The sequence below is a fragment of the Propithecus coquereli genome, unplaced genomic scaffold (assembly GCF_000956105.1).
Source record: "Propithecus coquereli isolate 6110/MARCELLA unplaced genomic scaffold, Pcoq_1.0 Scaffold34, whole genome shotgun sequence".
Classification (NCBI taxonomy): Eukaryota; Metazoa; Chordata; class Mammalia; order Primates; family Indriidae; genus Propithecus; species Propithecus coquereli.
The window spans coordinates 5835256-5848948 of record NW_012149063.1 but is presented as its reverse complement, the minus strand read 5'-3'; the positions used below and the strand labels follow the sequence as shown (position 1 = coordinate 5848948).

The window sequence follows — 13693 nt, the reverse complement described above, 5'->3', positions numbered from 1 at the left end:
GGGCAGGCCACTGTCATTTGGCAATCCGCTCAGGTAGCAAAGAACTTTTTGGTCCTGTTTACAGAAATGTTTTAATGAGGTGAGAGAAGTCAGGACTGCAAGGTGTGAAGAGACTTACTTTAAAAAATGAGTGCATTCACAGTTAGCAAAGCAACAAAAGCATTCGTGAGAGGTTTGCCGCAAGCCAGGCCACTGTGTCCCTCAGGGGCCTCAACCTGTCATTAGGATTGAAAGTCGACGAAAATCCCAGGGAGGAGGCCAGATGGAGCAAAAGTCAGTCTGGGCAACCTATGCCCACCTAAGAGAATCAAAATGTGAGCCCCCTCCCAGCCCCGTGGATCTCAGTGTTGGTGGCAGCAACGACAGAAACCAGCTCAGCCTCTCCGAGGCCGCCGCCTCAGAGCTGCCGTGCCATCTAGCGTCGCAGAAAAGGCTCACCTCTCTACTCTGGCATCAGACAAAGGTTCTCCCTTCATCTACCCCACCCCTCAGAGAGCACCCGATAACATCTAAAACAGAGCGGTCCCCACCACAATCACTGAACAAAGTCGCATTTTAAAAGCGGGTTTCTGGTGGCAAACAGTGGCGTTAAGCACCTTTCATGCTTTGGTCTTTACGGGGGTGACAGGGAAAAAATGGAGACGAGATCCCGCAAATCGGCCCCCAGCCTGTTCAAACAGTAATGAAAGGGTCCCAAGGACTGAAGGCAATTTGGCTTTCAAGAGTAAAGGGAACACTGGGCCCGAGCGGGAGGAGAGAACTCCCAGGTACCTTCATAAGAGTAACCTACAAGGCCGGGGAAGTGAATTGACTCTCCGGCTGCTCTGAGTGGCAGCCGGTGAATGTACCTGGTCTTTACTTGTCCTTCTCCAGATGTCACAGGGAGAGATATTAGGCATCCCTGCTTCTTTACAAATCTGCGTGGTGCCACATTGATGTGGATTTGTCGGATCCCGCTGTGGAAAGGCCTAGTTTCTGCAGGGGATGCATTCTGGCAGCAATGTCTAGTTACAGACAAGATAATAAACGGGGATGGATGGAGAAGCAGTTTATACATTAAAGGATGGGAGGGCTCAGGTGATATTGGAAGCTGCTGGTAAATACAGTTTTATCAAGGAATTTATCAAGGTCAGAGACAGAGCTCCTCAGTTATTGGAACGTGGATAAAATGAAGGATTCTTCCAGCCACCAAGCAGCACATTGGCATAGTGGTAAAATATGCAGGTAAGAAAGCAAATAACCCAGTTCCTCTAGACCTGTTGCCTAGTAGACCATGGAACATGAAGAAAATACCCAGAGAAGTCAACATTATAAATATCTACATAAGCTATAGTCCAGCTTCAAAAAAACACAAAAAACTCCCAAAAGACAAACAAAAAAACCCCCGCATGCTTCATTTTTTTTGGAGGGAGAGGATGCTTTATTTTTGATGCAACACTTCATCTCAGCCTACTTGATTCTCTGACTTCTAAGTCCTTTCTCAAATTTGGATCATTTTCCAACACTATTAAGACCTTCTTAAGATCTCACCTCTTGTGCTTCCCGTAAAGGAAAGCATGGAATGATTTTGCACCTCCGTGTCCAGTAAAACCAGCAAGATATGTTTTTTTCTTTGCTTCACCTCCCGGGACCTCTGCTTCTTAAGTGTCAGGAGCCTGGTGACTGGACATTTGAAGTGTCCTGCCCTGCTCTGTCTGCTCAGCTACCTGCCATGCCACCACCTGCTCACCTTATCCACTCAAAAAAGGACATTTTAAGTTTATATTCTAGTTCTGAAAGCAAAGCTTGTGTACACAGGCTTGTTTCCTTCTTGGTGAAGTTAGAAATGAATACAGTCTATAATTGCAATAAAGGGCAAAAGCTTTAAGAATATTTGTGAGAAATGAAGTTATCCCCATCAGGACATAAGATAAGGGTTTCAGAATTCAGGGCCTCCGAGCACTGTTTCTAGTTTTTAGGACAATGTGGTTTGATCATGTTTAGAAAGTGAATATGCCCAACATTCTTCCTGCAAAAGTGTTTACTGTGAGGATACTCTAGAAGTTTAATATTAAACCTTTGAAAAGGTACAACTATACACAGTTTTCTTTAAAACACCTAAGCAGCAAGTTGAGAAGAACAAACAAATTTGGATGGAGTCAGACAGTATAACAACCTGCCTTTGAGTGTACCATATATATGTGAGATAGAAAATGAAACCATTTTTTGAGGAGGTGCCATATGGATGCATTGTTACTTTTTCTTTGCAAAAATTCCATTCTTAATTAATCAGGGACAGATGGATTATCCATATTTTGGGGGGCATTTCACTGCTTACTCAGTAAATTCCCTAGAGAAGAAAAACTCGAGGCAATCTAGCAGAGAGGAAAGAATTTTGTCAATGAAAGAAAAAAAGAAGAAATAAAATTGGACTTAGAATAAGAAGATTTGGGTCAGTTGGGTTCAGCCACAAATACTGTTAATATGATGTTAAGAAAGGCATTTGGCATCTACTAAGCTCAATTTCTTCTTCTGTACATAGGGGATTATAATTAGTCCTACTTAGTTCACAGAGCTATTTAGTGGTTCAATGAGGGGAGGGATGTGAGATCACTATATAAATTATATAGTGCTATTTAAATATTAGTTATTAAGTTTTGTTTGTGGTTCTGGCTAGAGGACTGCCATGGAGTAAGTTTATTCTGCCCAGAGCTGTGGGTTGTCAGTGGTTTCTGTGCTACCTTTAGACTAAATTTTCCAGCAACACTCAAGGGAGTGGTGAAAAGAAGCAGATTATTATAAGTCAGGTGCCAGAGTTAGCAAATAAAAAATTGCATGAAACATACCTATATCAAAAAATTATTCACTGTCCACCTGAAATTCCAGTTTAACTGGGCATCCTGTATGTACTCTGGCTACACTAATCATAGGCAATTAAAACAATAAAGCACTTCGTTTCTGTGGAATCAGTTCAGTAGTGGATTTTAAAACTTTACATCCAAATGGCCAGTTGGACTCTGCCGTTGACAATACATAGTAAAGCTCAGGATAGAAGATAAAAATAAAATAATTATAGGCTCCAGAAGCATATAACTCTACTAGGAAAGAACAATCTTCATCATCACCATCATAACTTACTAGGGATTAGTGGCACATCCAGGTATCTCCCATACTAGAAGACTTTTTTCCACAGTAGATGGTATACTTGTACTCTATTCAGGTCTGTATGGTAATAATTTAATAAGATGAGATTAGTCTGTAATAATTTTTTTTTCCTAAAGACAGGGTCTCGCCCTGTCATCCAGGCTGGAGTGCTATAGCTCAATCATAGCTCACTGCAGCCTCGAACTCCTGGGGCCAAGCAATTCTCCTGTCTCAGCTCCCTGAGTAGCTGGGACTACAGGCATGTGCCACCATGCCTAGCTAATTTTTTTTTTTTTTGTAGAGATGAGTTCTATATCGCCCAGGCTGGTCTCCTGGCCTCAACAGATCTTCCCATCTTGGCCTCCCAAAGTGCTGGGATTACAGGCATGAGCCACCAAACCTGACCTGTAATAATTATTGTATTTCTAAGTCAAATTTCCATGACATCTTTTCTCAACAATGCTCAAAGCCTAAACCCATGAGGCATTCTGAACCCCTTTGGACCATGGCAAGTGGTAGAACACAGACAGACTGGGGTCAAATCCTGAGTCCAACACTTTCTGGATAACCATAGACTTAGCCTAAGCCTCTGTTTCCTAATCCATAAAATGTGAATAATATTAATTAATTACCTCATAGCTTTGTTGAAAGAATTGAGTTAAATAATTGTTTCGCACAATGCCTAGCACAGGTGTGCTCAATAAATGTTGGCTCTGACTAAATACAGTTGCACTGTGTTTCCATTTAAAATCCCCTTGTGAAGAGGGGTGAGGGTAAGCAGGTATTATGAAATTTATTTTATAGCCTAAGAAATTTGTACCCTAGAGATGTTGGATGACTTCATGGTAAGCTGATAAGAATAGAATCCAGAGCACTTGTGCTTAGTATTACTTTCACTTTATTTAGCAGACTCTTGGGTCAAATGCATGTATCTCAAAGGCTGTCGTTAAATTCTCAAAATATAACACATGTTGCTTTTCTGGTGGCATCGGGTAAAAACAAACAAAAAACCCCCAAAATATAACAAATGTACTCTCACAAAACTCACTATCTGGCTTTCTGTCTTTCGTCTTGATCCCTCCAATCCATTCTTCAGAGATAGCAGAGAAACCGACCTACTGCAGATCTGACCATACTACCCATCCCTTTCAAACTCTCCGGTGGTGCCCCGAGTCGCTATAAAACAACTTCCAAGGTACATAGAAGGCATAGCAGACACCCCTGCCCGGACCTCGCCTCACTCTCAGCAGCGCTGCATCGCTAGCGCTCCTGGCAGGGCACTTCCTCAGTTGAAACAGCTTGCAGTTCCCTGCAGAAACTTTCCCAGCATCTTTCTGCCCCACCTCCAATCCTGTGCCCCTGCTAGGCTAAGAGCTCACTGTTTGCTCCAGGAGGAAGAGCACTAAAATATTATTTTTTTGCTGCTCTTAAGAAGAAAGAGCTTGAGAATCAACCTAAAACATCCAACAATCACAAACTGAATCCGTCAGGGAACATTCAGAGGATAAACTACTCTCCATCTATTTAAAAACTCCATCCTTAAAGAATATGTAAGTTTAAGGGAGAACATGATGATGTATTAAGCGTAAAAAGTTAAGAATTAAAAGATATCCAGAGGGATAGGCACCAAAATGTTAACGGCAATTATTTCGGAGAGATTTGACTACAGGTATTATCTGTTCATCTTTAACTCTTGTCAGTGGTTTCCAACTTTCCTACAATGAACAGATTGACATTAACAATAAACAGTCAGTGAAAACTTGAGGTAATCTCATAATGAACCGTCAACTGTAGATGGGCAGCAAAGTCCATCCTCCTCTCTCCCAAATCTGAAACTTAAAAGTAGCAATCCAGTGGTTGGTTTCCTGGGCCTGCAGACGCGAGGAGTAAGTGGTAGACTGCTTTTACAGGCGAGAGGAAGATCCATACCCAAGACATGACCCGCTTAATGCAATCATTTATCCAGGTAAATTCTGTAAGCTTTCACTTTGGGCACAAAAATCTTTCCAGTAAGAACAGAGGCAAAGTTTGTCATGCAGTGAAGGGAAGGATTCAAAGTGAATGATTTTATTTCGTAAGATTGAGCTCTTATGTTTTTCTTTTCATCTGATTAGCATCTGAGGATGGACTTCACGACTGTGAACATTCTCTGGGCACATCCCAACAGAAATCAAAACCCTAATCCCCACTGATTTTGGTTTTGCTAATCTGGGATCCCCTGAGGAAACAAATCCCTCTATAATGATCAGGATTTGAAATTTCACACCCTCGAAAACAGTTTGGACAAATAAAGATCCTATTAAAACAGGTTCTGCTAATTAAGAGACAATACACAGCCTCTCAAGTGCCCTCTAGAGCAAGTGTGTGGAATAGCAGGGAGGCGGTCTTTCCCCTGCCTCTGCGGGACCATCTTGCGTTACTCTTCCCCTCCTCTTCCCACGGCATTTTCTCATGTCATTTGATCCATCTTAAATTGTTGCCTTCCACTTTACACCTCACAACACATATCTGATATGGAGTCAATGCATTTCACGCCTCCACATTTCTTAATGACTCCGCGGTGTGAGCAGCAAAAAAAAAAAAAAAAAAAAAAAATCAACATTTCCAGGACCTTTGAACGCGTCTTCAGTTTCCAGGAGCAAAGTGCTCAGTTGGTCTCTTCAAGGAAAGCAATTCTTGATCAACTAAGCTTGTTTTCCTTCCATTTAAATAAAATAAAGTAGTAGCTTCAAAGATTATCAGCAAATAAAAAAAGAGATAGAGATGTGTACATGTGTAGAGTTTGAATGTCTGTCTCATAAAATTAGATTCCTTATTTTTCACTTTCCCATCTCTTGGGAGCTGTCATTCCAGTAGAAAGAAAACTGAAGAGTCAAAAGGACTTCCAGGGGGAGGGGGGAGGAGGGGACGGGTATTTTCATACACAAAGAGTGCAATGCGCACCACCCGAAGGATGGACATATTTGAAACTCGGACTTGGGGGGGGGCAAGGGCAACATAAGTAACATAAATATCTGTACCCCCATAATATGCTGAAATAAAAAAAAAAAAAAAAAAAAAAAAAAAAAAATCAACATTTCCAGGACCTTTGAACGCGTCTTCAGTTTCCAGGAGCAAAGTGCTCAGTTGGTCTCTTCAAGGAAAGCAATTCTTGATCAACTAAGCTTGTTTTCCTTCCATTTAAATAAAATAAAGTAGTAGCTCCAAAGATTATCAGCAAATAAAATAAGAGATAGAGATGTGTACATGTGTAGAGTTTGAATGTCTATCTCATAAAATTAGATTCCTTATTTTTCACTTTCCCATCTCTTGGGAGCTGTCATTCCAGTAGAAAGAAAACTGAAGAGTCAAAAGGACTGCCAGCCCAATTCTAATGTTTGCAAAGTTTCAAAAAACTGGGAAGGTGGGAAAATGCCAAGGGCAACTGAAATATTAATTTATCGGGTAAAATAAATGAACTCAAGTTTCTGAGTTTCTGACCCATTTGGAAGACTCCACAACCTGCCAACAATTCCATGTATACATGGAATTGTTTTCCCCCCTCTGCTCAGGCCCAGCTGACTTATCTCTTTATCAACTACTAGTCCTCTAGGCTTTTAGGAAATTTCAGAACTGCAGACCCAGAATTCAATTTGGGAAATAGCACCTACTTCATTGCCCTCCCACCTTTAGGCCAGTCTCTGATAGACCATCCTAAACTGTGGAGCACACGCCCCACTTTGCTTGGAAGGAGAGCTTGGAAGGCTTCTCTGACAGAGCACTCTGTCTTCTTGAACCCTCTTTTTCTCCAGCTGGCCCCAGATTTACAATATTCTGCTTACCTGGTGACTCCACATCATTTCGCCCGTGTCTCTCTATCCAAAGTACCTGCTCGAAGGAAGCCAAAATGTACATTTCTACCGGTAAGGGTCCCCACTACATCTACTTGTCATAGGGTAACCTCTTGTTTTTAGACTCATAAACAAAGCAAAATCAAAACAATAAGCTCTGAGAGCTCATTCTGTGTTTGATGGCCCTGTCTCAGAGCTACAACAACAGCACCGTCAAACTGTCATCGTTCTATAGCACTTGCCCCCAAATGCCACCCAGGTCTGCACCTGCAAAACCAGGATGGGCATTGTGAGTCACTCTGTCTGCCACCACATAAAAAGCTAATTTCACATTCAGAATGTATGTTTTTTTCAATACCAATAGCAACAAGAGTGTGCCAAAAAATTTCCCCTGAAGCTCTATTCTGTTTTTTAAACTACAGAACATTCTTTCATAGTTTGACAGTTAAAATGCTGCAGTTAATGTAATAAACAGAGAATTTTTTTAAGTAGCCTGTCAAAACAAGTGACACTTTTTTTTTTTGCTAGCGAGTCTCAGATTCAGAACAATAGGAAGTACCTTTCAAAGCAACATCTTCATTATACAATCAAATTCTCAAAGTAATCTTCTCATCAAAGAATATTGTGTTATTTCTTTCCCAGTAATTATCAGAGTTCTGCAACCTCTCTGGCAGTGGTGACTATTATAAAATGCAGCTGTGCAGAGTTAAAAACTTGGGGGTCCTGCCTTGGTCAATATGGAGCCAATGCATCTCACGCCTCCACACTTCTTAATGACGTGGCAGTCTGGGCAGTAAAAAGTCAACATTTCCAGGACCTTTGAATATGCCCTCAGTTCCCAGGAGCATAGTGCTCAGCTGGTCTCTTCAAGGACAGAAATGATACTGGCAATTCTTTATCAACAAAGTTTGTCTTCTTTCCACTTAAATAAAGTAGTAGTTCCAAAGATTATTAGCAGATCAAAAAATGGGGTGTGCGTAGAGTGTGAATGCCCGTCTCATTAAATTAGATTCCTTATTTTTCACTTTCCCTTCTCTTAGGAGCTGTCATTCCAATAGAAAGAAAACTGAAGAGTTATAAAAACTGCCAACCCAATTCCAATATGTGCAAAGTGTCAAAAAACTGGGAAGATGGGAAAATCCCAAGGCTACCCAAAATGATGTATCTTGGAATACTGTCAAAACCTGTACTTTAACAGCCAGTGACAGACTGGAAGAGTCTAAGCCTTGCAATGTAATTTTCTCTGAAGAATGTGTGGGCTGCCAGGGGTCGTGCAATTCAATGCTGTATGCAGGAAAAAGGAAGCACAGCCGAGGCTTCTCATTTCTAAGGGTGGCTTATGAAACCCCGCTTTCAAGTTTCATGTGAAGGGCAAATCAATTAGCATGCATGTTCTTAGCAGACAGCAGGCACTCAATAAACGTTTGTTGCATCTGAATCTAATTTGGGAAAAGCTCTTGCTTAGGATTGTAAACTCCCCAAAGGCAGGAACCACTTTATTATTTAATACTTTTTTCTTTTAACCTCTTTGGTAGACGCTCAGAAATATTTGTGAATCAAATGGCATTTCCTCCTTCCTTGAAGCAACTGGTTCAGTCATTCAGCAAAGGTTTATTGATGGCTTCCTTGGTATAATGCACAGAGCTAGGGATACGGCCTTACTAATTTCCACACCAGGTTAAACCCTCCTCCCCATATTATGCTGTGTTAACACACAACTACCTTTTCCTCTATAGCATTTAATGCAGCTACGATTAAATGATCACTTATATACGTAGTTGCTTAAGGTTTGTTCCCTGTGCTAGACAGAGAGCTCCAGGAAGGAGGAGCAGGCCTCTTGTTCAATGCTTACCTTAACGACATAACACTTAACATAGTGCTTTATTTTGGGGGGTTCCTTGGTATTTCGGTGTGTTCAGCAGCTCTGAGTCCTAGCCACTGCCCAGTGAACGCCAACAGTGTGCCCCCTCCCACACTTTGACAACCAAAACATCCTCACATATTTCCAAACGCCCCTTGGGGGCTATCTCCCCCTAATTCAGAACCAAGTGGCAGCAATGAAGACAGCAAAAAGAGTATGAAACCAGGAAATGATGGGGAAGTACAAATAAGGGACAGTGGGACAAGAGGGGTGTGGAGAAGAGTGGGGGGACGCCATCGGACAGGAAAGAAAGCATGGAATAACACGGTGTTGTTCACCTGAGTTCTGCAAGCCCTCGGGATTCTCTTGTGTCTCCGTCAGCCATCACCCTCACGCTCCTTCAGGGCAGAGAGAGCATAAATTGGCTGGGCAGGTTTCCTGGACCCTACTCCTGCTTAGGTCAGTGAAGCTCTGGCTTTTCCGTTTGATATTTTGGATTTTCCTGTCAAATTTTGTTTGAAGAAAAGGTTTTGAGGCTTAAAGAGTTGGAAACCACAGTTCCAGAGTTAAGGATGATGGTACCAACTGGGATGAAGGAAGGCCTTTGAAACACACAGTGCCAGAGATTAAGACCCAAGAGAACGTTTTGACAAAGGGGACATAGTGTGACAAAAATGAAATATGTCGAAAAGACTTTGCAGCACTAAGTAAGGGCAAGTGAAAGGATCCCAGGGAAAGGAGATAAAGGCGCTGCTCAGAGAGGCTGCTGTGAGCTGGTCTGAGGGGCAGACTTCGGGGAAGTTGGTCTGAGGGAGACATCACTCTTGGAAGGTGCCCAGTGGATACACGAGACACGTAAAGTTTGACGCTCTTGTCCAGACTAAGACTCATAAATGAAGGTCGGCCAAGCCAGTGACTCAGAGTCGACATCCACCGCTGGCAGGCACGGGCGCAGGGTGGAGGGTGACTTCATTTCCAGCAGAAAAGTATACGCCTGTGTGTGGTGGTTTCAGAGCAAGTGCCAAGTCACCCTTATTGAAAAGGTTTCCTTGAGGATTAGGACTGTGGCGTATGCTTCTTAGTATGCCCCATGGCAATTAGTAGAATACCCTGAGTCAACGGGGGCTCAACACATTGTTTCTGAATGGATCTGATCAAACATTTCGGAGTCCTCAACTTCGGCAGGAGGGCTGCTCGTGAAGGTAAGGTCAGTTCAGCTGAGACCAAAGGGAGAGACGGCCTCAGTGACTGATAGAGGCCTCGGAGGGGTTAATGAGCAGTGGCGTTCTCGTAAGAATGAGTCTTTAAGCTGAAGAGCAGAAGCCTCAGAGTAATGTGAAAGGGTGTGCTGAATGAATGAATGAATGAATGAGTGAGTGAATGCAAGCACAGGCATGAGAGTTACGGTTCGTAGGACCTCTGTCCTATTGCATTAGGAAGAAAGGTGCTGCCACAGTCTGGCATAGAGACAGAGCAGTTTCTGTTTGTCATTGACCAAAGGTCATTTAATACGGGGACTCGGTTTTGAGATCCTGAGCCAACCGCTGAAAATCTCTATAATTTTTAACTCATGTAAATGGAAAACAGAGTCATCTGGATGGAAAACAAACAAATAAAATAAAACAGAGAGGCAAACACTGCTGTGTTACCCTTTCAGTGTCTCTTCTTTGGCCCTGGGGCAAAGCCAGGACTTTCGAACTCAGCCGTGCGCCCCTCCCCCGTGCACATGCGCACTCGGCCCGATGGGCCGGGGTAGCCACGAGCGTCACTCACGGTTTGCGGAGGATCATCCTCATGTGGGCGTCGGGGCCCATCTGCGACAGCAGCAGCATGGTGTCCTGGAGCTCCTCATCACACTCCTTCTTCTCCTCCTCAGTAGGCAAAGGGGCATCCTCGTGCTCATCATCCAGAAATCGATAAAATAAATATTTGTCTTGGAAATGGTGCTCCTGGTCCACTACGGGAAACATGGAAGCATGTGTCAGCTGTGGCACCTCGGCCTCACAGCTGCGTTCACCAGGAACAAATGGAGGGCGTCGGGCAGGACAGCCAAGCGGCAGCAGAGCGGCGAGACTCCGCACCCGTCTCACCCCGCCTTGCCCAGCGCTGTGCAGCTGAGACATGACCTCCTGGCTGCAGTCGTGCACACCACAGCCCTCTCGGACCCACCCACCTCTCGGGCCTCCGTGGAACTCCCTTTGAGAACCCGCCAGCTTTTCTGAGATGAGCACTTTGACCTGCAAAAATTGCCTTGCTGACATTATGTGGGACGTATGTCCCAAACGGAAAAATAGGCAAGTGCCAGATCATGCTCTATAATGGTTTTGAGAGTACAGACTTTTAAAAACCTACTTTGTCAGGATCAGAATTCATGTTTGTCTTTCTATATGTACTGTTTATAAACATTTTTGTCTGCACTTGGAAAAAAAAAAGTTAGAATAAAATTAATTATTTGAACAAAGCTGACCAGACTAAGCTTCTAGGTCATATATACTCCTAGAGGGATTTTGTGGTAATTTTCTTCCACATATGACTTTATTGATTAAAAAGGTTTTTCCTCTTGTACTCTTTTTTTTTCTCTCTCTCTTTTTTAGAAATTTCAGAATATTATGGGATACAAATGTTTTGGCTACATGGATTGCTTTTGTATTGCTTGAGTCAAAGTTGTAAGTGTGCCCATCACCCAGATAGTGTACACTGCACATATTAGGTATGATTTCACCCATACCCTCCTATCCCCTCCCACCTGCACAATTTCCATTGAGTCTTACTTCCATCTGTGCACATGAGTGCTGATCGGTTAGTTCCAATTTAATAGTGAGTACATGTGGTATTTGTTTTTCCATTCTTGTGATATTTCACTTAGGAGGATGGTCTCCAGTTCCACCCAGATTGTTGCAAAAGGTATTAATTCATTTTTTAATGGCTGAGTAGTACTCCATGGTGTACATATATCACATTTTATTAATCCACTCATGAATTGGTGGGCACTTGGGTTGATTTCACATCTTTGTGATTGTGAATTGTGCTGCAATAAACATTCTAGTGCAAGTGTCTTTTTGATAAAATGACTTTTTTTCCTTTGGGTAAATACCCAGTAGTGGAATTGCTGGATCAAATGGTAGGTCTACTTTTAGTTCTTTGAGGAATCTCCATACTGTTTTCCATAGAGGTTGCATTAGTTTGCAGTCCCACCAACAGGGTATAAGTGTTCCTTTCTCTCCACATCCATGCCACCATCTATTGTTTTGGGACTTTTAGATAAAAGCCATTCTCACTGGGGTTAGCTGATATCTCATTGTGGTTTTGATTTGCATTTCTCTGATGATTAGTGACATTGAGCATTTTTTCATATATTTATTGGCCATCAGTCTATTTTCTTTTGAAATGGAACAGAAGAGAGAACCCAGATATAAAACCATTCACATATTGCCATCTGATCTTTGACAAAGTAGACAGCAATACATACTGGGGAAAAGAATCCCTATTCAATAAATGGTGCTAGGAAAATTGGATAGTCACATGTAGAAGATTGAAACAGGATCCATATCTCTCACCACTCACAAAAATTAATTCAAGATGGATAAAAGACTTAAATATAAGACATGAAACCATAAGAATTCTAGAAGAAAATGTCAGAAAACCTCTTCTAGATATTGGCCTAGGCAAAGAATTTATGAAGACCCCAAAGGCAATCACAGCAACAACAAAAATAAATAAATAGGACTTGATTAAATTAAAAAGCTTCTGCACAGCCAAGGAAACAATCAACAGAGCAAATAGACAATCTACCGAATGGGAGAAAATATTCGCATGCTATATATCCAATGAAGGGCTAATAACCAGAATCTACAAAGAACTCAGCAAATCAGCAAGAAAAAATTAAATGACCTGATTAAAAAGTGGGCAAAAGACATGAACAGAAGCTTTTCAAAAGAAGACAGACTCTCGTTCTTTTAAATAACAAGATTTAGATCTTGGTACAACAAAGACAGTGAACTTGGCTTAGAATCCCTCATCTACGTGTCTTACACACTTAGCCCCTTTTCAGGATAGAGCATCAGTACTCTCGAAAGATAAAGAGAAGTGTAATAGTAGACCCTTGCTGCCAAACTGTGATCCTTGGGACAGCAACATCAGCAGCACCTGGGAGCTTGTTGGAAATGCAGACTCAGGATCCATCCCAAACCAGCTAAATTAGAACCTGCACTTTAACAAGAGTCCTAGATGATATGTACACACATTAAAGTATGAGAAACACTGGCAAAACCATCATTCAATTCCCAGGTGTTGGCAAATTAAATGAATTATTTTAATATTTTGTCTATTTGGAAGAGTAGTCTTAAACGAATGGCATGAGCAGTTCAGCCAGAGTTACACACCAGTCCTGAAAGAGCTACTCTGTTCAATTATAGCCCCCGCATTTATCAAGAGCCACAATTGCAGAGCACATTCTCGATTTTAAACATGGTCATCCTGTGGGTATACAAATTGGCTCTCTCAGACAGCGGCACAGCTAAAAGGCAGCTTCTGAATTCATTACTTACTTTCATGTCATCAGTCCAGCCACACACTTCATTGCTCTTCATTCTGCCCCTGCATCAGAATTGCTATGCAATGCTCGGAGTATAATCACACTATCAATGAACCGTGAATGCAAACTAATAAACATAATTGGAACTGATGCACTTGGGCTGCAATTTCATTTTCCTTTCCTATGTTCCCTCAAGTTAGGAAGGTACAACGGTGGAACATACCAATCAATAGCATCCACTTGCTGCATTTGTATTGCTAAATGAAGATGCTAGCTCTGCGGGTCCCTAAAGGGACCATCATTCTTTCTTGCCCATTTCAGAGCTTAGCAACAACTTACCCAGGG

The 13693-nt window shown here is 42.2% G+C and overlaps 1 protein-coding gene across 4 annotated transcripts in view; it reads right to left on the bottom strand.

Annotated features, from left to right (window-relative positions):
• The window catches only part of RAPGEF4 (Rap guanine nucleotide exchange factor (GEF) 4), a 298433-nt gene that overhangs the window by 69735 nt on the left and 215005 nt on the right, over positions 1-13693 (bottom strand). For all 4 annotated transcript variants that reach the window (XM_012650785.1, XM_012650786.1, XM_012650787.1 and 1 more), the window contains one exon: positions 10588-10771. In XM_012650785.1, coding sequence (XP_012506239.1) covers positions 10588-10771 — 184 coding nt within the window. The remainder of the gene's footprint in view (positions 1-10587; positions 10772-13693) is intronic.